Source organism: Astyanax mexicanus, chromosome 2, assembly GCF_023375975.1.
Source record: "Astyanax mexicanus isolate ESR-SI-001 chromosome 2, AstMex3_surface, whole genome shotgun sequence".
Taxonomy (NCBI): Eukaryota; Metazoa; Chordata; class Actinopteri; order Characiformes; family Acestrorhamphidae; genus Astyanax; species Astyanax mexicanus.
The window spans coordinates 1,886,115-1,911,745 of NC_064409.1; the positions used below are offsets into that span (position 1 = coordinate 1,886,115).

At 35.4% G+C, this 25,631-nt stretch overlaps 2 protein-coding genes across 3 annotated transcripts in view; one reads left to right on the forward strand and one right to left on the reverse strand.

Moving 5' to 3' along the window:
* Positions 1-2,666: 2,666 nt before the first annotated feature.
* On the forward strand, positions 2,667-6,336 carry spx (spexin hormone). 2 transcript variants are annotated; one of them, XM_007230675.4, is made up of 6 exons: positions 2,667-2,800; positions 3,279-3,359; positions 3,478-3,535; positions 3,880-3,942; positions 4,031-4,117; positions 6,090-6,336. In XM_007230675.4, exons 1-6 carry the CDS (start codon positions 2,795-2,797, stop codon positions 6,146-6,148), a joined length of 354 nt encoding a protein of 117 aa, XP_007230737.1. In that variant the 5' UTR covers positions 2,667-2,794; the 3' UTR covers positions 6,149-6,336. The 2 variants fall into 2 exon arrangements, with proteins under 2 accessions (XP_007230737.1, XP_049330991.1); XM_049475034.1 differs by lacking the exon at positions 3,880-3,942.
* Positions 6,337-7,124: 788 nt separating this feature from the next.
* gys2 (glycogen synthase 2) overlaps positions 7,125-25,631 on the reverse strand; it is a 28,144-nt gene continuing 9,637 nt past the window's right edge. The window contains exons 6-16 of the mRNA XM_049475005.1: positions 24,825-24,942; positions 24,625-24,745; positions 23,868-23,974; positions 23,275-23,334; positions 21,706-21,784; positions 16,600-16,713; positions 15,266-15,392; positions 14,114-14,209; positions 12,613-12,776; positions 11,393-11,473; positions 7,125-7,609 (exon numbers count right to left, since the gene is read on the reverse strand). Of these exons, the coding sequence (XP_049330962.1) occupies positions 7,382-7,609; positions 11,393-11,473; positions 12,613-12,776; positions 14,114-14,209; positions 15,266-15,392; positions 16,600-16,713; positions 21,706-21,784; positions 23,275-23,334; positions 23,868-23,974; positions 24,625-24,745; positions 24,825-24,942 (1,295 nt within the window). The 3' untranslated portion in view covers positions 7,125-7,381. The remainder of the gene's footprint in view (positions 7,610-11,392; positions 11,474-12,612; positions 12,777-14,113; positions 14,210-15,265; positions 15,393-16,599; positions 16,714-21,705; positions 21,785-23,274; positions 23,335-23,867; positions 23,975-24,624; positions 24,746-24,824; positions 24,943-25,631) is intronic.

The following is a 25,631-nucleotide window of genomic DNA, read 5'->3' on the forward strand; positions in this document are numbered from 1 at the left end:
TAACAAGTAAAAGAAGCTTATATTTGACTAATAAGCACTACAGTTATGAGGATAATGTGGCTAACAAGTAAAATAAGCTCATATTCCAATGATTAGCACTAGAGTTAAGAGGATAATGTAGTTAAGAATTAACAGAAGCTCATATTTGACTACTTAGCACTAGAATCATGAGGATAATGTAGTTAACAGGAAAAAGAAGCTCATGTTTCAATGATTAGCACTAGAGTTAACAGGATAATGTAGCTAACAATTAATAGAGGTTCATAATCCACTAATTAGCACTCAATCTTTGAGTATAATGTAGCTAAGAAGTAATAGAAACTCATACTTCTATAATTATCACTAAAGCTATAAGGGTAATGTAACTAACAAGTAACATAAGATCAAATTTTAATGATTAACACTAGAGCAATGAGGATAATGTTGCTGACAAGTAATAGAAGCTTATTTTCCACATATTATCACAGGAGTTATGAGGATAATGTAACTAACAAGTAACTGAAGCTCATACTCCACTAATTAGCACTAAAGCTATAAGGATAATGAAGCTAATAAGTAACCGAAGCTCATACTTGACTGATTAGCACTACAGTTATGAGAATAATGTGCCTATAAGGAACCGAGGCTAATACTTGATTGGCTAATACACTGATTAGCACTAGGGCTATAAGAATAATGTAGCTAATAAGAAATAGAACATCATATTTTAATGATTAGCACTAGAGTAATGAGGATAATGACGCTATAAGTAACTGAGGCTAATACTCCACTTATTATAGCTGGATCTATGAGAATAATGTAGATAACAAGCAATATAACCTCATATTTCAATGATTAGCACTAGAGTTATGAGGATAATGTTGCTAACAATGAATAGAAGCTCATATTCCATTAATTAGCACTACAGTTGTGAGGATAATGTAGCTAACAATTAATAGAACTTGTTTTTGGATGAAATGCCAACAAACTGCAGGTACTGAAAACAAGGCTATGTATTTTTTTGCATTAACAGTAATTAGCAGAATATAAAACCAAAGCCCAGCTCTTCCATGACTTGTAATGAACCCATTGATATGTTAATAATCGACCCTAACCATATTAAACTAAGCTCACAGAAATTGACATATCCACAAGTCATTTGTCACACTGCCAGTAATTTCGAAGCAGAACAAAATTCAGCACACTGCAATTATTTATATTGATTGTGATGATTAAAAAAATGAAAGAGGGAATCATATGGGTCCATTAATAAGAGCTCATCAATACATTGTCCAGGAGAGGGTCATTTATCGCCTCTCAGTGGGGAGACCATTCAGCCCTACACTGAGAACGTGGCAGGCGTTCATTCATAAAAACGACTATTTGAGACGCTTGGCTGCGCACTGCGTAAACACAGCCATAATTTACAGTCACTTTATTAACTATAACCATCGCAGACGCCTTTTTATTTATGTATGTATTTATTTATTTTATTTTTCCTTTCTTTATTTGGTATCTGGAAACACAAGTTTTTAAAGTTCTACATATGTAAAACCCTTTATAATGTACTATATTTCTGCATAAATATGACCTAAAACATCCTCAGATTTCTTTACACAAGTTCTAAAAGTAGTCCACAGTCAGACAGATTACAGTGTACATACAGTGTACCTATGGTAATTTCTAAACAACTGAAGGCCTCTCTTACATTACATTATACACAGTAAAATCTAGGGTCTTCCGAATTCTATAAATTAAGTGTGGAGCTTGTTGTTTATGGTGTAAAACTAGTGATTTCTTTGCATGGATAATGCTATGCCCCTATCACTAACATTATAAGCCAGAGCTATATATATATATATAAACAAAAAAACAAGATAGAAATTATAAATTATGAATTTCTTTGATTTTATCAAATTGAAAACCTCTGAAATATAATCAAGAGAAAGATTACACCAAACTGAACTGCTTGATTTTTTTGCACCAGGAGTAAAGCAACATAAAGTTATCCAAAAGCAGTGTGTAAGACTGGTGGAGGAGAACATGATGCCAAGAAGACAAAAATGGTGATTAAAAACCAGGGTTATTCCACCAAATATTGATTATTTCTGAACTCTTAAAACTTTATGAATATGAACTATTTTGTTTTCTTTGCATTATTTGAGGTCTGAAAGCTCTGCATCTTTTTTTTTTGTTATTTCAGCCATTTCTCATTTTCTGTAAATAAATGCTCTAAATGAGAATATTTTTATTTGGAATTTGGGAGAAATGTTGTCTGTAGTTTATAGAATAAAACAACAATGTTCATTTTACTCAAACATAAACCTATAAATAGTAAAATCAGAGAAACTGATTCAGAAACTGAAGTGCTCTCTTAGCTTTTTCCAGAGCTGTATAATATAGCACAATTTTAATTGTTGCTATTGTTAAGTTAATTTTAACATTAAGGAAAGCTCAGCCCAAGCCTTCATCTAAAGAATGCTGTATAACGGAGTATAATAATCAGCTTTTCTATTATTGCTGCTTGTAGGAAAGCTTTTATGGAGTCTAAACTGTTTACACAGGTTGATTTAATATCTCCCCAAAAGGAGGGGTTAATAGGCTACTTTCTTTTGGAGCCCATCCCCCGCGTATTAATCAATTCCCCCTGACCTATTGCTGCAGACTGCGCTCATTAAACTCTCCGCGCAGCCTAAGCCGGGATTCCTCCACCCTGCTGTTAAATATAAAGAGCCGACAACACCTCTCTCCAGTCTCCACAACTTCCCTCACCTCTGCGCTAACACGAGATCATCTGAAGAGGACTGCAGGAGCCATGAAAGTAAGACACCAGCGTTTTTATTTATTTTACCCTATATTTACTAAAGATACTGTAGAATAATACATGTTATATACCGGACTTTCTGAGGATGGAGAGATCCGCGTTTTACAAGTTTTGCGCAGTGAATTTATGCCACTTGGAAACGTGTTTTATTGGACTTAACTGCCGTTTTTGATTGAGTATTAACTGCAGTTTATGTTTATAACAGTTTATAATAACTCTCTTATTCAGCTGCAGCTCCAGAGTGATGTATATCTTGTTTCCAGTTTAGCGTTGTTGTTGTTTGATGCGCGCGGTTCAGCACCGGCTGCGCTTTTACGCACGGAGACTCCAGTCGTTTTAAAGCTTTTTGAGACAAACCCTGCCGCTTTTCCTGCTTTTAACATCCTAAACAAGCGATTGATAAGTGATGTGATGCCTCTCTGCACTCTAAACACTCACCTATCCTCTCTTTTTTCTGTTTTTGTTTTTTCTTCAGGGTCTAAAGGCTCTCACTGCTTACGCGCTGGCGCTCCTTCTGCTGGCCACGTTTGTCTCGTACGCGTGCAGTGCGCCCAAGGTAACACAGGAATAATCACAGTGAAACTTGTTAAAACGAGCTTAACTTACTCCAGACGTCTGATTCTCTAATAATAAAAACATTGCTTCTCTCTATTGTTTCTCTATTTTGTTCTCAGGCTGCTTTCCAGCGCAGAAACTGGACCCCTCAAGCCATGCTGTACCTTAAAGGAACACGTATGTAAATCTCCTCAACTGATCAACTTGTACTTGTGAGGGTTGCACTAAAACCTGTAGGAAGGGGGAACCAAAAAAAAGCAGGCTTATAGTAAAACTTATTCTAATAATACTTAAATAACACTGTAAAACGCAATAATTTGACTAAACTCAAAATTTAAAACTCTTTTGTTGTAACCGATTACCTAATAAAATTTAAGTTAAATTGTAATCTAAATTTTAAGTACATTGAACATTGAACAAATACACATACATATATAAATATTTAAAATTAAGATTTTCTCAAATCTTAAGATCACTCATTTACTCAAGATCAGGTGTGTTCATGTTGTGTGTTTTTATAGAGGGCCGCCGCTTTGTGTCAGAGGACAGGAACGAGGGGGATGTATATGATTCTCTTCACTTAGGTACAGTTATACATTTTTATTCAGTTTTGGCACTGAACTGTCTTTTTTGTGTCTGTCTTTGGAAACCTGTGTCTCTTTTCCTTCTCAGAAACAAGGAGTCAAAACACAGAGAACCTGAGCGTATCTAAGGCGGCCACAGTCCTCCTTAACTTCCTCCAGCAGGTCAAAGAAGAAGGTGGGTACTAGTTCTATTATTTTACTTTTCCAGTATATACTTAAAAAAAATGTTTAAAAATAGTTTTACTAATAGTATTGATATAGGTTTTAATTTCAGGGTGGATGCGAGAGAGTGGTTTTGACATCCGCCAATTAAAAAAAATTTGATAACATTAACCAATCAGGTTACAGTAGGAAGAAAAGGTGAAGGAGTGGGTTTGATATTGGCGGGGACACATTTGCTAAAATAATTCTAAGACCCCCCTATAGTGAATTAAAACATTTTTTTCTGTTAAATCCAACTAAAGGTGACTTTAGAACCTAAACATGTAACTCCACATAACGTTTACTGTTGTTAAAAAATATTATGCGTGCAATGTCTGATTTATATACATATATGACAAAAGCTAATCAGTTATCACCTAATATTTAAAATAATATAACAACAGATTTGGTTATTATTATTATTATTATTATTATTATTATTATTATTATTATTATGTATTAGCATGTCAATTCTGTTGTATATTTACATTTTCTCCACTCTTTAAAAAAACTCTCTTTTTTTACTTAAAGCACTTCTTACAATGTAATTTTACGTTTTATAGAGATTTTTGGCAGCAGTTAATATAAACGTTAAAAGACAACCCAAACCCTCCCAGTCTGATATCAGAACAAGACATTACCCAAAAGTTCTTTTTTGCTGCAGTATATTGTGATTTATTGTTGTGATTCATTGCTCTCATCACTGATCTCGCATGATCTTCGGCGGTGTTGTGCTGAATTCAGCACCCCGGCCAGGAAAAGCACCCTCTCTCAGCAGCGCATGCGCACAGTCTTCTTGATAAAAGCGGAGACAATTACTTTAGCCAATTTTAATTAGAAATACATGCTTGTTACTTGTTGTTTGCAACCTCTATTGCAAACACTATTCGCCTCAAAAAAGGTTGAACAGTTAAATTGTTTGGATTCAAATTGTACATTACAGATGTACAATCTAGGACGGCAAACACCCTGATAAGATTAAAGACATATTTACGCTCTTGCTAGCAAAACCTCTTTTAGCTGTGTGGTACGACACAGTAATCGGTAATGTGTGGGTTTTAGCCTGCACACCGTATTTCCCTAGTCCAATTTCCACAGGTTGCCAGGTATAGAACATAACAGTATACAAACAGTGTCTGCAGCCTTGGAAATAGGTGAGCTGGATATTTTTATGCTGAACAGGTAATCATTGAGCTTCAGTTAGGTTTGCTAACCATAGATAGGTAAGTTACCACTTTTACCACCACTAGTGTTGTAGAGACTGGTGTAGTGACTCGTCGTCACTTGTCCCTATGTGTTAATCTGGCAACCCGTGTGTCCAGTGTTTGGTAACTGGACTCCTGTAGCTATTTAACTAAAAAAACCGCTCTTATTTATTACTGATTCTTCTATAAAGTTTAACATCAAGCAGCCGTAAAATTAACTTTACATTAGCTTTACTGGCAAGTGAAGTGATCATCTCTCTTTTTGATGATGTTTCGGAACCGAGCTGCTGCGCTTTCCTCCGAGCGTTAGCGCTGTGATGCTACTTGGTAATGCTGCAGCATGTGCTAGTCTTTACCGTCCTGGTGTTGGTGCATCACTAGTGATAGGGGGGGAGTCCTAATGAGTGGGTTTGGTTATTGGCATCGTAAATTGGGGAGAATATGGGATAAAAAAAAAAATCCATTACCATTGCACATCCCTACTTATTATTATAACTCTTATTGATATTTACTAATCATTTTGGTATTATTATTATTATTGTTATTGTAATTATTATGTTGTAATTTGTTGTTTTTACTTCTTTGTTCTTTGTCAGTTTTACAAAAAAGTAAAGCCTGATTTTGTAAAACTGCCCTCAGCAGATCACAGTCTGATGCTCATTCAGTGTGAAGTGATGCTCATCGATTTGCAAAGTAAACCTAATCGTCTCCTTTGCTCTTTCCCACGTAAATCAATTTCAGGAGACGATAACGGATTGTTTTTTCAAGACATACCAGCCTGGAAAAGAGACTACTTCTGAGACTCCTCCTGTGTAAAATAGCTGAACTGTACAGTTTTTTCTTTCTTTCTTTTCACTCTGTCTCGTTAAACACATCCACAATATTTAATGCAATGTAAAATACCACATGATTTTTGAACTGCTGTACCTGGAGAGAATGCCTGACTGTTCTTGTTTGAGTTGATTAAAAAAATAAATGTGCATTCATAGACGCTGTAGTGTGCCATAACGTTTAATCAAACCATGTGTGATCTTTGTTATATTTGTTGATTTATCTTATATTCGCCTTAAATTGTAATCAGAAATTCTCATGACTATAACAGTGTTCCTATATGAGTTTAGATCCGAACAAGCAGTGATGGAAAGACAGCATATTTCATAAAAAAAACAATTAATCACATCTAAATAAGAGAATATGCTAAATGTCAAGTAATAAAAAGGAAAGTAAATGTTAAATATGACCAGAAAGTAGAGCTAATACACCTCAAGAGCTTATCCTGCTACTTTTATCGGCGGTAAATTCGTCATTAAATGGGCACTAAAGCCCCTGACCCTGGCTCAAATTTAAAAAAGGTTTTAAAAAAAGGGAGGGGCATTGGGTGATGTATGGGTTTAGGGGCGGGGCATGAAGTGGGGCTGATTGGGCTGAGCAGGGTTGCTCCGATAGCAGTAAAAGACAGATAAACTAATCTGCATATTGTGTTGTGTCTTCGTACCAAAATACACAAACATATCATTCAGTTTTTTAGAGGTTAGGAAATTAAATTTATAAAAAGTTTAAGCAGGGCTGGTGTGTTTTATTACTTTAAAAAAAACATGTTTTTTAATAAAATAATGGTTTAGGGTTTAGTGGCTCTTTAAACCCAGACATGGCCATGTCATGTCATGATACTTCCTACACCATGTTTAACAGATAATGAACAAAACTTTGCGTTACTTTTGAATGTGGTCTAGCAGTGTTAACCCTTTGTATTTACTACACAATAGTCAAGCAGACTAAACAGTTAGTATTGTTTAATGTAAATATATTGTTTAATTAAACACCTTAAAATTAAAGCTGAAACTCTTCACATTAATTGCGTACTGTTCACATCAAATCAAATCCATTGTGAAAGTGAACAGAAGCAAAATGGACCTGACTGTTTAGGGCACAACTCCCCTGATATACAATCAGTACAAAAAGAAGAAGTGTCCATCAGTATGGGGTTGTGAACATTGCTGTCGTTGGTTTAAAAGCAGCTTTAAAAGCAGCTTTTAATTCCCGTATTCGCCCGGCTGCTTCTTCTTCCCCTCAGGGACGGCCCCTAGACTGAAGGGCACTTTAATATTCAGCCTGTCCCTTTCTGCCTCCTCATCTTCATCATAAGGCTCATTATCATCATCATCATCGTCCTCTGCATCACTGTGGTGGGGGGTGGAATGGAGGGAGGCTGAGGGAGAGGGCGGGACGGAGGAGGGTCTGGGGTACCGGAATCCTTGAGTCTGGAAAGACAAATACAGAACTTATTCTGGCAAAATAAGAGAGCACTTAAAAATTATGAATTTATTTGATTTTATCAAATTAAAAACCTCTGGAATATAATCAAGAGGAAGATGGATGATCACAAGCCATCAAACCACCAAACTGAACTGCTTGAATTTTTACACCAGGAGTAAAGCAGCATAAAGTTATCCAAAAGCAGTGTGTAAGACTGGTGGAGGAGAACATGATGCCAAGATGCATGAAAAAACTGTGATCAATAAAAATATTGATTTCTGAACCCTTAAAACTTTATGAATATAAACTTGTTTTCTCATTTTCTGTAAATAAATGCTCTAAATGAGAATATTTTTATTTGGAATTTGGGAGAAATTTTGTCTGTAGTTTATAGAATAAAACAACAATGTTCATTTTACTCAAACATAAACCTATAAATAGCAAAATCAAATATTGTAATAAGTTTAGGCCACAATGTTTAGAGGAAATGTAATATGGAAATATGATATCATAATTCAGGACTGCTCCATTACTTCAGAGCCTGGATACCTTACATTTACTGAGAAAACATTACATTAAAAGGTGTATTAAAAGATTTTAAACTTAAAGAATGTTAGACCAGCAGTTTATGACCTCAAGCTAAAAGCTAAAAGGTGCATTTGGGTAATGCACCAAGACAATGACCTAAAGCACACACAAACGAATCACTTTAAGAATGAGAAAATAAGAAAATATAAAACACCCCAAATTATATACATATATATTTTAAGCTTGAAATGTAATTGTCTTTGATCATTTTTGACCTTTTGGAGTCAAGTTGAGCAAATATTATGTTAAAACTACACATGGGATCGCTCTTTTAAGATGCTGTTTTAAATGACATGAATAGACAATGAAATGTCTATTTGCAGAAGAAATCGACACATAGATGTGTAAACAATGACTGTTCTTTAAACAATATATATATATATTTAAGTATTATAAAGTGTGAGCTACAGGTTATTTATTAATAATTAAAGGTAATCCATTTAAAGCTTCCCTGACTTTTTCTAGCCTGCACCATGGGTGTTTACTCAATGTGCTCAATAGCAGACATGAACGCCCTGTGGAAAAACCTGAATATCTGCATGAATTATTAATAAAAACGCTCCAGAACAACACATTAACAGAGTATTAACAGGAATGAGATTTAATGGAACACATCAGCGCTTTCACCCCTACTCTCTCTAATCTGTAGCATACAGTCAATTACCAAGGCCAACATGTTTTTATGTACTTAATTAAATAAAAACATATTATTAGGACATCTTGTTCTGCGCTGGGTAGATATTCTGGAGCTTTTTTGTGGAAGGAAATCAGGAAAAATAGCTCGGCTTTGCCAGTAAATCCTTTTATCCTGATGATCTGTGTGATCTTCTTAAACAACTACTGTATATATGAATGTAAATAAATAAATCAAAACTATAGGACTATATACTGTATCATATCAGCATTTGTCAGCATAATATGGGCATGTGCAATAGTCTCATCATGTGATATGCTATGTTAAGAAAGACAAAATAATGTAAATGTTAATTTTTTTTGCACAGTTTGCATTTATCAAGGCAATTTATTAGGCAAGGCAAATTTATTTATATAGCACCTTTCATACCTTGGCAATTCAAAGTGCTTTACATAAAAAAATAAAAATAAAAACATGAAGACAATTATAATTAACAGAACAATTGTTAAAATAAAAATAAGTAGCATTAAAAGGAAAACAAAAATTTTAAAACAACAATAAAAATAAAAGTATAGTAGAAGTAGAGTGCTTTAGTTAAAAGCACAAGAAAAAAGTCGTTTTTAACCTGGATTTGGTTATACAGTATCTTTGCAATATTACTTGTTTAACTCCATTATTGCATTATTTTCATTGTCACATACGAGATTATTTTTTGTAAATTTTTACAATATACAGCTCTGGAAAAAAAGAGACCACTTTAGTTTCTAAATGACTTTCTCTGATTGTGCTATTTATAGGTTTAGTTTTAAGTAAAAAGAACATTGTTGTTTTATTCTATAAACTACAGACAACATTTCTCCCAAATTGAAATTTTCAGACCACATATAATGCAAAGAATTGCAAAATCCAAAATGCAAAGTTTATATTCATAAAGTTTTAAGAGTTCAGAAATCAATATTTGGTGGAACAGCCCTGGTTTTTAATCATTTTTTTCACGCATCTTGGCATCATGTTCTCCTCCACCAGTCTTACACACTGCTTTTGGATAACTTTATGCTGCTTTACTCCTGGCGCAAAAAAACCCAGCAGTTTAGCTTGGTTTGATGACTGCTTAATGACCCTGCTTTTTTTCTGACTACTCTCTGATATGTTCTTTACATTTGCTGCTTTTTTTGTTACTGACCTTGCCTGTCCCTCACAGCCCTTGTAAGCCTAGTTCCTATTGTAATAAACTCTGTCTTTTTTATCTGTAAATATCTGTCCTTAGTCTGGCCTGTGTGAGAAAAACAGAATAACTAAGGCATGAAACAGCAGCCAGAATAAACAATAGTCATCCAAATCCTCAAAAGATAATGACAGATGGCTCTTTTTTTAAAAAAACCTAATACATGCTTTAGGCTTTAGACAGTAAAAAAAAATCAATGAATGCCAGTAATTGGCATATATTTTAATTAAAGCAAGATTGAGAATGAATATCTAATTCAATCAATAAATAATATAAACAATACAATATACAATACTGGTAATCAATATCAGCTACAATATGCACCATATTAAAAAAAATGTCAAAATCAATAACAACACAGTTAGACAGTTCGTCTCCAAAAGACAAGATTCAATGAATAAACTATTCAGGTCTGTCTTAAACACTTAGTGCTGAGAGACAGTGATGCTCCTCTGCAGAGATAAACTGTCTGCTGTGGTGAAAATGAAGAATTAAAGCCTTTTAAATCAGAGATACAAGTGGAATAAATGCATGCATCATAATTCAGCCTTAAATCTGCATGTAATGCATCTAATATACAGTACCGTTCTTTAGTTTTGACACACCTTTTCTCATTTAATGTGATTTTCTTTCATTTTATGATGTTTAATATTGTAAATTTAATATTAAAGGCTATATAAAAGCTATACAGGAATACATGCTGAATTATTAAGTAAAAAAAATAAGTGTTAAAGAAATCAGAATATGATTATAAGTAGCTACTTTTCACCTCTGGAACAAATAAGAGAGCACTTTAGCTTCTCAATCAGTTTCTCTGATTTTGTTATTTATAGGTTTATGTTTGAGTAAAATAAACATTTTTGTTTTATTCTATAAACTATGGAATACATTTCTCCCAAATTCCAAATATAAAGAGTGTCATTTAAAGCATTTATAAGAAAAATGGCTGAATTAACAAAAAACAAAGTTTTAAGATTTTAGAAATCAATATTTGGTGAAATAAACCTGGTTTTTAATTCACAGTTTTTTTCATGCATCTTGGCATCATGTTCTCCTCCACCAGTCTTACACACTGCTTTTGGATAACTTTATGCTGCTTTACTCCTGGTGCAAAAATTCAAGCAGTTCAGTTTGGTGGTTTGATGGTTTGTGATCATCCATCTTCCTCTTGATTATATTCCAGAGGTTTTCAATTTGATAAAATCAAAGAAACTCATCGTTTTTAAGAGCTCTCTTAATTTTTTCAGAGCTGTATCTTTGAGGACACAAAAAGTTTTTTGGTTTTAATACTATCCAAAAATGATTATGGCAACATGTGAATAAAGCAATAAATTAACTTACTGGAGGAGGTGCCAGAGTGTCAATCTTGAATCGTTCAGGAAATGCTCTGCTGAGGGCTAGATGTCTAGCATGCATGTAGAACTGAAGAGGAAGGATGCGAGAAAACACACTTTAAAATCTGAAATAATTAAAAACAGCCCTGCAAATTAGAATATATTTACATTTACATTCACAGCATTTATCTGCATTCTTTTCCAAAGCAATATACAAGATTATTTATTTTACAGAGGAGAGCCAATGTAGTGTTAGGAGTCTAGCCCAAGAACTCAAATTGAATTGAATGCCAGTCTCCCACTGTTGTCATTAACAGCTTCTTTTTCATTGGCTTTTGTCACAATCTATTTGCATACTGGGTGTGTCCAACAGTTTCTGACTAACACTCACCATCAGTGTGTAGTGATTCCCCCTGGACTACCTTAGAAATAAATCAACTTCCCCTTTAGTTGTAATAACTTGATGTTTTAATTTATGCTAACTCAAGTTTTTATTCCCTATTATTTAACTTTTTTAAGGCAACCGGTTTCCTCCATTTTTTAAAAGCAAATTCAACTTATCTGGGCTTACAGTGTAGAAACAGAGAACCAGGTCTTGTTTTTTAATATATGCTTTGTTACAGGTATTAGCACACAGGGTAATATCTATTTTGATGCTCATTGCTATCTTACACCTTAGCAATAGTCTAGTTTCACATCCTTTGCCTGCATTATTTAAACAGCAGCAGATCTTCTGAATATATCTACACTGATGGACGTGGTGTTCTGGAAATGAGGTGTGCTCAGGTACTGTAAATTTCTAGTGTATTGCTATCTCTATCTTGGCAACCTGACTGAGTACAACCTGGAAAGACGTCAATCAGTCAGACGTTCATTGCTATCTTGGCAGTGCCCAACACACGTGCCAGTTGGCAGCTATGTGAACTTTTACATCAACAATAGCTAGACTACAAAATAAAATATCATTGTTCTTCATCTAAAAGATATAGATGCAGTATGATTGTCCAGGTAGCTGCACTGTTAAAATAGCAATCTGCCAAAGTCATAGCACACCTGGCTCTTTGTATTAGCACACGCCTTTTGCGCTTTTCGATAGCAAAGACACACTTACAGATCATAAACACAGATCAGATCACTTACAGATCAGACTGCATTGTGCGCGACTGACGGCTCGCCTATATATAACCAAAATATGGTTATAATATATAAAGTGTTGCTTCTCCTCACCCGTCCCAGGTATCTCCAGTCCAACAGGTCCGAGAGTCTTTCAGTTCGGTTCCGCTGGACGATACGCTGACGGCGGGACTGCTGGCAGAAGGAGAACATGAACTGGGTCAGCTGATTACACGACTCGTCTGCTGAGCGGAACCGGCGGTCCACAATGTAGATTCCTGTGTGGAGAGGGGATATGTATTAAATTATTTACTATTTATTATGTAGGTGAGCTAGAATTCAGCTCAACACCTGAAAAAGCAAAGCAATTCACAGCCGAACTCTAACATAGCTAACATTCTACAAAACAATTATTAACCCTTTCAGACCTGAGTTATATTCCAGTGTTGGAAACATTAAATCATATTAACCACAATTTACTTTTGAATTAAAAAAAAATACGGTAACACTTTCTGTGACTGTCATCTCTTGTCATTATAAACATGGCTAAACATACTATGGCTATACTAATGTAACATGGACTCTGCAGTACCAATCATATTGCTATCAGAAAAATCAAATCTGGTGGAGGACTGATAATATGGGACTTTTTTCAAGGTTTAGGCCCCTTACTTCCAGTAAAGTGTTAAAGATCTCAATTCTGCAGTATTTAAATATATTTTAGACAACTCTGAGATCATTATTGTTCTAGCATCACTGTTCCCTTGTGCAAATCAATTAAAAATGGTTGGTTTGGCTCTCAACCACATTAAACACTTTTAGATACTCTAGCCAATGCTATATAAATGCCAGATATTTTGAAATGGATATATATATACAGCTCCGGAAAATAATGAGAGAACTTAAAATGATGGGTTTCTTTGATTTTACCAAATTGAAAACCTCTGGAATATAATCAAGAGGAAGATGGATGATCACAAGCCATCAAACCACCAAACTGAACTGCTTGAATTTTTGCACCAGGAGTAAAGCAGCATAAAGTTATCCAAAAGCAGTGTGTAAGACTGGTGGAGGAGAACATGATGAGAAGATGTACAAAAAAAAATATTTCTGAAATCTCAAAACTTCATGATTATGAAATTGTTTTCTTTGTATTATTTGAGGTCTGAAATCTCTGCATTTTTTTGTTATTTCAGTCATTTCTCATTTCCTGTAAATAAATGCTTTAAATTACAGTATTTTTATTTGTAATTTGGGAGAAATGTTGTCTGTAGTTTATAGAATAAAACAACAATGTTCATTTTACTCAAACATAAATCTATAAATAGCAAAATCAGAGAAACTTTGCAGAGCTGTATTTATCCTAATCAGGTGTCCACATTCTTTTTAACATACATACAGTGTCCTATCTGAAGCTGAAGCTTCGTATATAAAACTCTTTTCCTCGTGAGGTCTTTGCTGAATAATTTGTTCTATTTAAAACAGTGTGTATTGATTTTTAGCCAAGACATAAAAAGCTGGAAGTGTTTATTTTGCTGAACAACTATTAAATTAAAGGCTGCAGCTTTGTTATACAGGCCACTAAAGGTATTAAAATACTGTGTCAGTAATTTACCGTAGGCAGAGGGGTCGGATATGTGCTCCTCCATGAAGCAGCCAAACCCAGACAGGTTAGTCGTTACACTTGGAATTCCCATTACTGTGCATTCACCTGAATATAGGGGTTGTACACATACAGATTATATATATATTTTTTTTTTTTGTATTATGTATAACAAAGCAAATTACACTAATCCATTTATCTCAGCTATATGAGTGTTTTTACCTGAAAAAAGGCACCACATATGATTTAAACAAATGCAAATGAACATAAATACAGTAAAACCTAACAAGGAATTCTCATTTTTAACTAAGTTAAAAATGTCATATCCTGTGAGCCTAAAGCTGTAGAACAAAGTGTAGAGATTCCAGATTTCTCCTGGATGCTCCTCAGCCAGCATGTGTATATTATTATGTTCAGTTCCGTCAGCAGCTCACCTGATTTACCACATTTACCAAAAATTAACCAAACCAGGTGTTGATTAATATGATGAGAACTAGAAATAACTCTATTAAACTCTATCAGATGAGGAGGAGAGATTAGGAGATGTTTTAATAAGGAAAACAGGGCTGTAAAATTATTTATTATTAGTGTTTTTACTGAGCTAATAAACACTTAGTTTACCGATTAGAAGCTTTTTCTTTACTAAAAATTCCCACAGGTGCCTAAAACCTTTGCACAGGACATATCGCCGCTCCCCAATGAAAAACACTTGTTGAGAGAGAAAAAACTTTGTCAAATTTCAATGGAAGTCAAGTAAAAAGAGTTTATTTCAGGTCATTTTGAAAAGTTTCTATTGGTCCGTTCAGCAAGAAAATTTGGCACGGTGTAATGGACAGTTTGTCTGTTCAAATTATGTAGTAAACTAAAAATCGAACAAATCGACAAAAATGGAGATAAGTGTTTTTCATAAGACAGCGACGATATATTATACTTATATACTTTTATATATATATATATATATATATATCACTATATAATACTGAATCAATTGTATTTGTGAATCGTTACACTGCTAAAATGTATGGTATGTTATTGCTCAGTGAAGTCCATAGTGATTACTTGATTAATTATTAAAATAATCAGTTAATTAGTTGATTTCTAACATAATCTATAGTGACAGCGCCTCATGTCAGCATGTGAATCAAAGTTGTGAGTGTGTGTGACCTGGTGTGTAGCCCCAGGGTTCATAATAGGAGGGAAACACTCCTAAATGGCAGCCGCGAACAAACTCCTCGTAGTCCATGGGCAGCAATGGGCTGGTGGAGGAGAGGAACTCCGGGTGAAATACGACCTGGAAAGCAGAAAAAAGAAAGTCAACTAATATATATCACATAATTATGAACATAAATCAACTCAGACATAAAAAAGCTAAAATGTTTATTTTTATTTTTATTTATCAGGATGTGAATCATCAACAGCAATGTTATCTAAAGATGATGTAACCAGTATGTTCTTCTTAGAACTGTTTTATTTAAAGTGTAGCCAAACCCCCTGATTTTAGCTCGAATTTGAAAAAATGCTATAAAATAGGAGGAGTAGCTTGGAAAAGGCACTGAGTGATGTATGGGTTTAGGGGCGGAGCAGGAGCGAGAGCTGATTGGGTTGAGTGGCAGTCTGCCTCTGATAGCAGTAAGATGCATATGTTTGGATGTGAGGGCACTGCAGAGGCGGGAATACTTACAATAAAAGCATTTTTTAAAGGTTAGAATAGCTTTCTAAAGAAATTAAGCAAGACTGTCATGTATGTTTGTCGGTTCTTGTATGTGTATACTTTAGTTTCGGTTGTGTTTATGATTCTGTCTGTACTCTGAGTTCTTGTTTTTTGGTTAGTTTGATTGTTTATTTTCTGTTTTAACCCTTTCAGACCTAAATTATATGCCAGTGTTGAAATAAATAAATAAATAATAATAGTGCTGTTTTCTGTCTGCAATGCACACAAAGGAAGTCTCTAATGTTATAATATAAAATCCGTATTAACATGAAATCCAATTAAGTAACATACCAACATAAGTAACTGTTTTTTTAATGTGCTCAACATTTTACGATTTGATGTTGACCATTTTGTTCACAAGCCATCCCTGAACACTAAAATAAACATGTTTAAGTGTTCTAAATCACATACATCTAGTAAAAATCAGGTCTTTTAATTTGCCTCTTTGCTTCCAGTGCTGTTTTATTTTTTCTCAGTGCAATGGGCAGGGCTAAGCTGTTGTTTCATAGGCTTATAAACTTTTTCTTTGGCTCATTTATAGTCTATTCTGATTAAAAACAGGTCTCAATTAGTGTTATGTGCAACAAAACATTAATTATATTGACAAACTAAGAAAATACACGATGTTCACTGTAATAATAAGGGTTAATAAATACTGTATTATTTGCGTATGCGTTTTCTCTCTGCGTCCTTCCTTGCTGCACCATTTTTAAAACAATTAAAACTTTTAAAAGACTTTTAATTTTGGAAAACCAGTGGCTTCTACCCATTAAAACCAGTACTGTACCTTGACTCTGTCGTTGCGGGAGTTGAAGAGGCCAATGCGCCGGACGTTGCTCAGGATTGGGTCGGTGGAATCGTCCAGCATGTTGTGAGTGGTGACTGGAGGAAGACTGTGTCTCTAAATGTGAAAAGGAACATATTGAGGTTGATATCGGCAATCAATACAGCCACTGATCCATGATCCATGAATCATCTCTCTATCACTGATGGTTTAAAAAGCACTCATCCAGCACATGCATGCACCAGGTATTACTGCTGATTTGTGGGTTCAGACTGAGGTTCTGAAAAATCTGCTGAACAGGTAATGGCCGAGGACATGTTAAGTGTCAAACAAATCTTTAAGAAAATGCTTCATATGATGTACATGTCCAATATACTGTAGTATGTTGAATTACCAAGCAGAATCTATTAACTTTGCTGAAACAGCATTTCTATTTTGGGCCAAAACAGGCATAACTGTACTGTTCTGGACCACATTTAGTACTTTTATCCAGCCCAAATTGCCATGGAATGATGTTAACTACAGTTTGTCCAGTTTTTTCCATAAAACAGAATATTTCTATTCATAAATTGAACCTGAGAGGTTGTAGTTCTAATGTTATGACAAGCTTATAATGTGGCTACTATAGGTAAGATAGTTTTGTCCCACAGTACAATTGCTAATTCCGTAACGGTCCAATAAGTGTCATGACTTATATATTTATATTATATAGATCTGTTTTTGTTTCTGTCTTGTCTCCACCCTAACCCCGCCTACTGATTAGTGTTCCCACCTGTGTTTCCACTGTTACCCAGCCCTCTCGTTATCTGCCCCAGGTGTTCCTTGTCCGTCCCTGTGTATAAGCAGCCATTTGTTTCAAGCAGTCTTAGTCTCTAACTTTCACAAATGTGCTTATACGTTCTATTTAAACTTTAATTCTTGTTTGTAGATTCCAGCCTCCTCACGATCCGTGTTTTAGTTTGGTTTATATGCTCTGAGTTTTATAAAATAAAGAGCTCACCATTGCCTTTTTTGACAATAAGTGCCTTCATTGGCTCATGAATGAATGTTTGGCCCTTAATCGTCAGTACAGTCATATTCTTTGACTTTCTCGATTTCTATGAGATAAATGTTTCTCTATTTTGACCCTAGATGCCTGGTTTTGCACATTCTTAATTCTCCCAACACTTCAGATTCAACTAATCAGCTCATTATATAGCCCTTTTTGAGTGGTAAAAGTGTGTAAAGCAGAAAACCTCTTAAATAGTTGCTAGGTGGATGCTATGGTATCCCATAGTTGCTGCTATGGTGTTGCTAAGTGGTCTCTGTGATATGTTGAGTAACTATGGCAGTGGCTCAGCAATTGCTCGGCAGTTGCCGTGTTATGTCAGGTGGTTGTTATGATGTGATATGTGGTTGATATGGTATTCCCCAGGTGGGTGCTATAAGTGTTTTTAGGTGGTTGCCAAGCAGTTGCTATAGCATCCCTGGTAGTTAGGTGGTGCGAAGTGGTTGCATGTGGCACTTTATGCTGATGGTTGGGTTATTAAGTTACGACTGATTTTATTTTTGTTATATTATCGAAAGATGCCAAAACATTTGCACCCCATTCATTCCTATTGGATAAATTGTATTGAAAATCCCGGCAAGAAGATATATGCAATTAAATTAGGAGAAAAAGGAAGAAGCAGAAAAATTAGATGAAATAATGTTTTATAATCTGATAAAAATGTATTTCATACTGCTGAAATAACACAGGATCAGTGCATTTCTTTACATCAGAAAACATTTTTAAGCTATTACGCACCAGTTGCCCCTACAAGTTTTTATTCATTCTTAGCATTGGTAGCATTTTTGGGGTGATGCCTTAACACAGGCTATAACAGAGCCGAGTTTAGCCAGGAAAAATGCGGCCGCTAGCTTGTTTAGGCTCATTTATTAGCCTCCTCCTTACAAGTGCGTCCCTACCTACGCAAGCGCTCGCAATAAAGCGCAGTCTTTAACACCCAAAAATATTGATGTATAAATAAATCTAAATGGAGTGGTGGTATATTGGCCCTTTGCTTGCAGCGCTGCTATTAAGCAGAGGTGATATATATCAAAGTAACACATTCAATCTATCGACTGGTGTTCGAGAGCTAACTGAGGTAAATTAGTCACAGTTCAGGGGGAGGGAAGCTGCGCGGGGATGGCTCGAGGGATTTCGTCACACGTTCTGAAAGGCGGCGCAAATCATCCCTCACTATGGCCTGAAACTGACCTTTGGCAGCAGCTCATTCATAAAAACACCATGCATGAGAATGAATGGAGAGGGGGAAACATCAGCTTCCTTTTACCAACTCTATACTCTCCATCTCTCAATACTGAGTCATCCCCCCATTAAACTTCACTGTACAGGATCTCTACTGCAATCTAATGCTGTTTTATAAACACTACTGTATAGACAAGACTGTTATATCTGTTGTGAATGTTTCCTAGTTACATTACATTATATTACATTTGGCAGACGCTTTTGTCCAAAGTGACTTATAATAGTGTATACAAAAAGTAATAGAAGTTAAAGGTAATAAAAAACATCTTTAGATGGGGCCTAAAGGAGGTCAAAGGGAAATAATGGGATAGAGGAAAAAGGAAATGAGGTCAGAAGAAGTTCGCTAGTTTGAGGTGTGAGGAGAGTAAGTGCTCTTTGAAGAGCTCTGTCTTCAGGAGTTTATTATTAAAGATAGTGAGAGATTCTCCTGATCTGGTAGTAGAAGGTAGTTAGTTAGAGGTGTTTGGAGAGTAAGTGATCTTTGAAGAGCTCTGTCTTCGGGAGTTTATTAAAGATAGTGAGAGATTCTCCTGATCTGGTAGTAGAAGGTAGTTAGTTAGAGGTGTTAGGAGAGTAAGTGCTCTTTGAAGAGCTCTGTCTTCAGGAGTTTATTAAAGATAGTGAGAGATTCTCCTGATCTGGTAGTAGAAGGTAGTTAGTTAGAGGTGTTTGGAGAGTAAGTGATCTTTGAAGAGCTCAGTCTTCAGGAGTTTATTAAAGATAGTGAGAGATTCTCCTGATCTGGTAGTAGAAGGTAGTTAGTTAGAGGTGTTAGGAGAGTAAGTGATCTTTGAAGAGCTCTGTCTTCAGGAGTTTATTATTAAAGATAGTGAGAGATTCTCCTGATCTGGTAGTGGAAGGTAGTTAGTTAGAGGTGTTAGGAGAGTAAGTGCTCTTTGAAGAGCTCTGTCTTCAGGAGTTTATTAAAGACAGTGAGAGATTCTCCTGATCTGGTAGTAGAAGGTAGTTAGTTAGAGGTGTTAGGAGAGTAAGAGCTCTTTGAAGAGCTCTGTCTTCAGGAGTTTATTAAAGATAGTGAGAGATTCTCCTGATCTGGTAGTAGAAGGTAGTTAGTTAGAGGTGTTAGGAGAGTAAGTGCTCTTTGAAGAGCTCTGTCTTCAGGAGTTTATTATTAAAGATAGTGAGAGATTCTCCTGATCTGGTAGTGGAAGGTAGTTAGTTAGAGGTGTTAGGAGAGTAAGTGCTCTTTGAAGAGCTCTGTCTTCAGGAGTTTATTAAAGATAGTGAGAGATTCTCCTGATCTGGTAGTGGAAGGTAGTTAGTTAGAGGTGTTAGGAGAGTAAGTGCTCTTTGAAGAGCTCTGTCTTCAGGAGTTTATTAAAGATAGTGAGAGATTCTCCTGATCTGGTAGTGGAAGGTAGTTAGTTAGAGGTGTTAGGAGAGTAAGTGCTCTTTGAAGAGCTCTGTCTTCAGGAGTTTATTAAAGATAGTGAGAGATTCTCCTGATCTGGTAGTGGAAGGTAGTTAGTTAGAGGTGTTAGGAGAGTAAGTGCTCTTTGAAGAGCTCTGTCTTCAGGAGTTTATTATTAAAGATAGCGAGAGATTCTCCTGATCTGGTAGTGGAAGGTAGTTAGTTAGAGGTGTTAGGAGAGTAAGTGCTCTTTGAAGAGCTCTGTCTTCAGGAGTTTATTAAAGATAGTGAGAGATTCTCCTGATCTGGTAGTAGAAGGTAGTTAGTTAGAGGTGTTAGGAGAGTAAGTGCTCTTTGAAGAGCTCTGTCTTCAGGAGTTTATTATTAAAGATAGTGAGAGATTCTCCTGATCTGGTAGTAGAAGGTAGTTAGTTAGAGGTGTTAGGAGAGTAAGTGCTCTTTGAAGAGCTCTGTCTTCAGGAGTTTATTAAAGATAGTGAGAGATTCTCCTGATCTGGTAGTGGAAGGTAGTTAGTTAGAGGTGTTAGGAGAGTAAGTGCTCTTTGAAGAGCTCTGTCTTCAGGAGTTTATTAAAGATAGTGAGAGATTCTCCTGATCTGGTAGTGGAAGGTAGTTAGTTAGAGGTGTTAGGAGAGTAAGTGCTCTTTGAAGAGCTCTGTCTTCAGGAGTTTATTAAAGATAGTGAGAGATTCTCCTGATCTGGTAGTGGAAGGTAGTTAGTTAGAGGTGTTAGGAGAGTAAGTGCTCTTTGAAGAGCTCTGTCTTCAGGAGTTTATTATTAAAGATAGCGAGAGATTCTCCTGATCTGGTAGTGGAAGGTAGTTAGTTAGAGGTGTTAGGAGAGTAAGTGCTCTTTGAAGAGCTCTGTCTTCAGGAGTTTATTAAAGATAGTGAGAGATTCTCCTGATCTGGTAGTAGAAGGTAGTTAGTTAGAGGTGTTAGGAGAGTAAGTGCTCTTTGAAGAGCTCTGTCTTCAGGAGTTTATTATTAAAGATAGTGAGAGATTCTCCTGATCTGGTAGTGGAAGGTAGTTAGTTAGAGGTGTTAGGAGAGTAAGTGCTCTTTGAAGAGCTCTGTCTTCAGGAGTTTATTATTAAAGATAGCGAGAGATTCTCCTGATCTGGTAGTGGAAGGTAGTTAGTTAGAGGTGTTAGGAGAGTAAGTGCTCTTTGAAGAGCTCTGTCTTCAGGAGTTTATTAAAGATAGTGAGAGATTCTCCTGATCTGGTAGTAGAAGGAAGTTTGTTCACTACTGGGGAACTCTGTATAAGAACATTCTTGATTGCTTTGTGTGAACATATTTGCAATAGCTGAATTATTTGTCTATTTAAAAGCTACATTCTCATGGTTCCATATATAACCTCAGCCTAAAAAAATCCTGTAGTAGTAGTAGTTAATAAAGAAGAATGTGGGGAAATTAGTCTGACCTGTGTTGCGAAAATGGCTCTCTTCATTATGGTGAAGTCATCTCTGTCCAGAATCTTGTTCATGTCGGGGATCTCACTCCTGCAAACACAGTAGTATAAACCAATAGGGAGTCAGAATGGTATATGTTTATACTTCTCCACATCCAATCACAATCAGATTTACTCTATCTGGATGGAGAGATTTATCTGGATAGGGGTTTTATTGAACGATGAGAAGCCGGAATAAAAAAACGAGCTGAAATTAAATAGCAGTAACGAGGATATTGTAAAATATTTAATATTTACAGTAAATTAAAGATAACATACATTTCAACTTAAGTAAGGTAACAAAGTATTTGGAGGACACGCACTCAACCTCTCAGTGACCTTACTGAGCCTCAGGCTCTGGCATTGACATCACACTATGCCACTGTAAATATCTCATCTACCAATCCAAGTAAGTGGGGTTCCTTCCATCACCACCTAAATTAACACCTGTCTGAACCATCAACACTCTAACTCTAATACACAGAGGTCATAAGGCCACGCCAGCATACTTTAACACCAGTTCCATCCAATACTTCGATTATTCATTCCCTGAACAACCTGTCACATCATTTCTTACTTTAACTTTATTTGGAATCAAGCCGTTTAAAGACTTAAAAATCTCATTATATATTATTTAAATTCATTTTAAACACTTTAGTTGTCTCTCTAGTATGAATGAAACCATGTGAGCTGTTCTTTTGAGAAAAAATTAATTGCTCAGGTGTTTCTATTTAGCCCTGCTTTAGTTCACTGGATTAGTGGTCTCTGAAGAAAGACAGGTTTTGGCTCTTGCTCATGAATATTCACACATACAAATATATATTGTCTCTGATTGGCTAAACAGCACTAAAGCAAAGAAAGAACGCCTACACTGTAAGCCTGAATAAGTTGAATTTACTTTAAAAAAAAATCTGAGGAAACCGGTTGCCTTAAAAAAGTTAAGTATTGGTAATGAAAACTTAAGTTAGCATAACTTAGAACATCAAGTTATTACAACTAAGGGGGAAGCTGATTTAACTTTCATTTTTGTTATACTGTAAGACCGGATAAGTTAAGTTTACTTTTTTAAGGCAGCCAATGGAAAAGAAGCTGTTAATTGAAAATCGGACTAAACTCAGTTATTTTAAGTTTGAATGTAAACTCAGAATAGTTGAGTATTGTTTAGAAATATCCAATTTTATGCACAACAGACTTAAATCATTTGAGTTCATATGGCGTTACAGTGTCCCCCCCCCCGTCAATTTTACGGCTGTAAAACTCAAAGGACTAAATATTTTCAGTAAAACATCCTTAGTTATAAAGATATAGCACTGAGTGCTTGATAAAATTAACTCTTAAACTTTACTGAACATCTCTCTGATCAACTCATATTTCTGAGGATTTTCTTTCACCAGCTACTGCAGACAATGGAGGCTGATAAACAATTTCATATGTAGCATCATATACAACTCAGAGAGACTTATTGCATTTCAAAAAGAACAAGAAAAAGTGGATTTTAGTGGAATGAGACCTTTAAAAACTAAAAAAAAAGGTATCTCTCACCTCAACAAGGCTTCATACAGCCTTTTTCCAAACTTCTCCTTTACAGTCTGAGCAGTGTCCCTGAAAAGAGAATAAAAGCATTAAATAAAAGGATTTTATAATGGAAAGCTTAATGTTTTAGCCTAAGCATCCGCAAGAGCTTTAATGGAAATCACATAAAATATTGATCTTCGAAGAATATAGGGGTGTGATTTGATAATCATTTGATTTTCCTGATTTATTGTTTAAATTATTTAAATCCTTGTCTTATTTTTCAGAATTATTACTGGAAACATACATAATGAATTCAATTAACAATGTTATTTTCGAATTTTGTGGTATGATCTGATTACAATTGGATTATTTTATTTTATAGGACAAACATTTCTAAAATATTAAACAGTTTTACAGATAGGTAGTTGTATTTCTGGTTATATTAGATGATTAGACCTGGTTAAATTATGTCTATTTAGCTGTAAAACTTGTTTCTGTTTGATAGCTCCTGCTCTTCCAGCTCCTCTATCTCTGCTGTGCATGCAGTTACCGTAATACACTGTTTAGATGTGCACAAATCAGTACTGTACAAATCAGCATCTTCACGCGTGATGACGCACCATAGCTGCTTACGCACTGCCTGGCCTTTTAGAGATTCTACGTTGAAGTTGTTTGTCTTTGCTGGCATGATGAAGAACACCACCACCGTCACGTCACTCTTATGCACCTAAAAACATACAGAAATCACAATATTAAAGACTTAATATTACAGGAATAATATAGTCATACTACAAAACGCACTGGATTAAAAGGCGCACTATGCAACACTAGTAAGGAACAGGGGTGTCGCCATGTTTTCCTTCTAATTCAACAGGTAAAGCTAAGCTAAGATAAGTAAACAAAACTGTAATTCATAAAAAAACATTTTCTTCTAAAGTCAAATGAGCGCTAAATGTTAATCTACACAGATTTCGCTCCTGAAAACTGTTTATTTGGATGAGGAAAGCGCTTCCATTTATTTACAGTTACAAGTTTAGATTTTCACTAAGGCTGGGTGCAGCAGCATTAGCACTAGTAGCTAACCGCTAGTGCTAGCTGGTACCATGTAGCTTGTTTTAACACGGTAAATGCAAAGACTACAGTCTGATATATTTGCCAAACGAGAATGGTGACAGAGCTAGAGCTTATCGTGGTTAGTAGCTAATGCTAATCCTGCTCCAGCAGTGCTAGCTGGGGTTAGCAGCAGACTACATTTTCAATCAATTTCTCAATCTAGGTCTGAATGGTTCATAGTGGTAATGATCAGTTTTAAAATCTGAAACTATTATCACAGCTTGTTACACTGTTTTATGTGATTTCTGAGTAAGAAGAACACACCCTAAGGAGATAATTCAGTCTGGATAACGACTCCAGGAAGATGTCAGCGCCCTTATTGGAGAATTCATACCGGCCTGCGATGAAGAAGAAAAGGGTTTTCTCCAGATTGAAGTCCAGATGCCTGCAGGTAAGAAGAGATGCATTATAAAAATCAGTATCTTATAATAGTATTGCTATAAATAGTGCCAAAAAGTCTTTACCCATAAAAGTGCCCCCTAACAAACTCCTGGATCTTGAGTTTGTTCATTGAATGCAGGTTCTGAAACTCGTGCATCGCTGAAAACTTTTTTACGTTCAGGCCGTTTGGCGTAACCACATCTGCAAAGAGGAGAAAACATCAGAACAACATCAGGATTTCACACACTGTAATAACTCTCAGGTAATCACAAGCATGAGGACAAATTAGCTTTAAGTAAATTAAGTAAATCACTTAAACACTTCAGTTTCTGAATGAGTTTCTCTGATTTTGCTATTTATAGGTTTATGTTTGAGTAAAATGAACATTGTTGTTTTATTCTATAAACTACAGACAACATTTCTCCCAAATTCCCAATAAAAATATTCTCATTTAGAGCATTTATTTACAGAAAATGAGAAATGACTGAAATAAAAAAAGATGCAGAGCTTTCAGACCTTAAATAATGCAAAGAAAACAAACAAGTTCATATTAATAAAGTTTTAAGAGTTCAGAAATCAATATTTGGTGGAATAACCCTGGTGTTTTTTTAATCTCAGTTTTTTTATGCATCTTGGCATCATGTTCTCCTCCACCAGTCTTACACACTGCTTTTGGATAACTTTATGCTGCTTTACTCCTGGTGTAAAAATTCAAGCAGTTCAGTTTGGTGGTTTGATGGTTTGTGATCATCCATCTTCCTCTTGATTATATTCCAGAGTTTTTTAATTTGGTAAAATTAAAGAAACTCATCATTTTAAGTGGTCTGCTGATATGATATTCCAGGTGGTTGCTAAGGTGTTGCTATGTGGTTGCTATGATATATTAGATG

Bases quoted from the DNA above. Each gene is read 5' to 3' on its own strand.
- spx (XM_007230675.4), top strand. The intron at 3,360-3,477 runs GTAACACAGGAA...TTTTGTTCTCAG, and splicing joins ACGCGTGCAGTGCGCCCAAG to GCTGCTTTCCAGCGCAGAAA. The intron at 4,118-6,089 runs GTGGGTACTAGT...AATCAATTTCAG, and splicing joins CCAGCAGGTCAAAGAAGAAG to GAGACGATAACGGATTGTTT.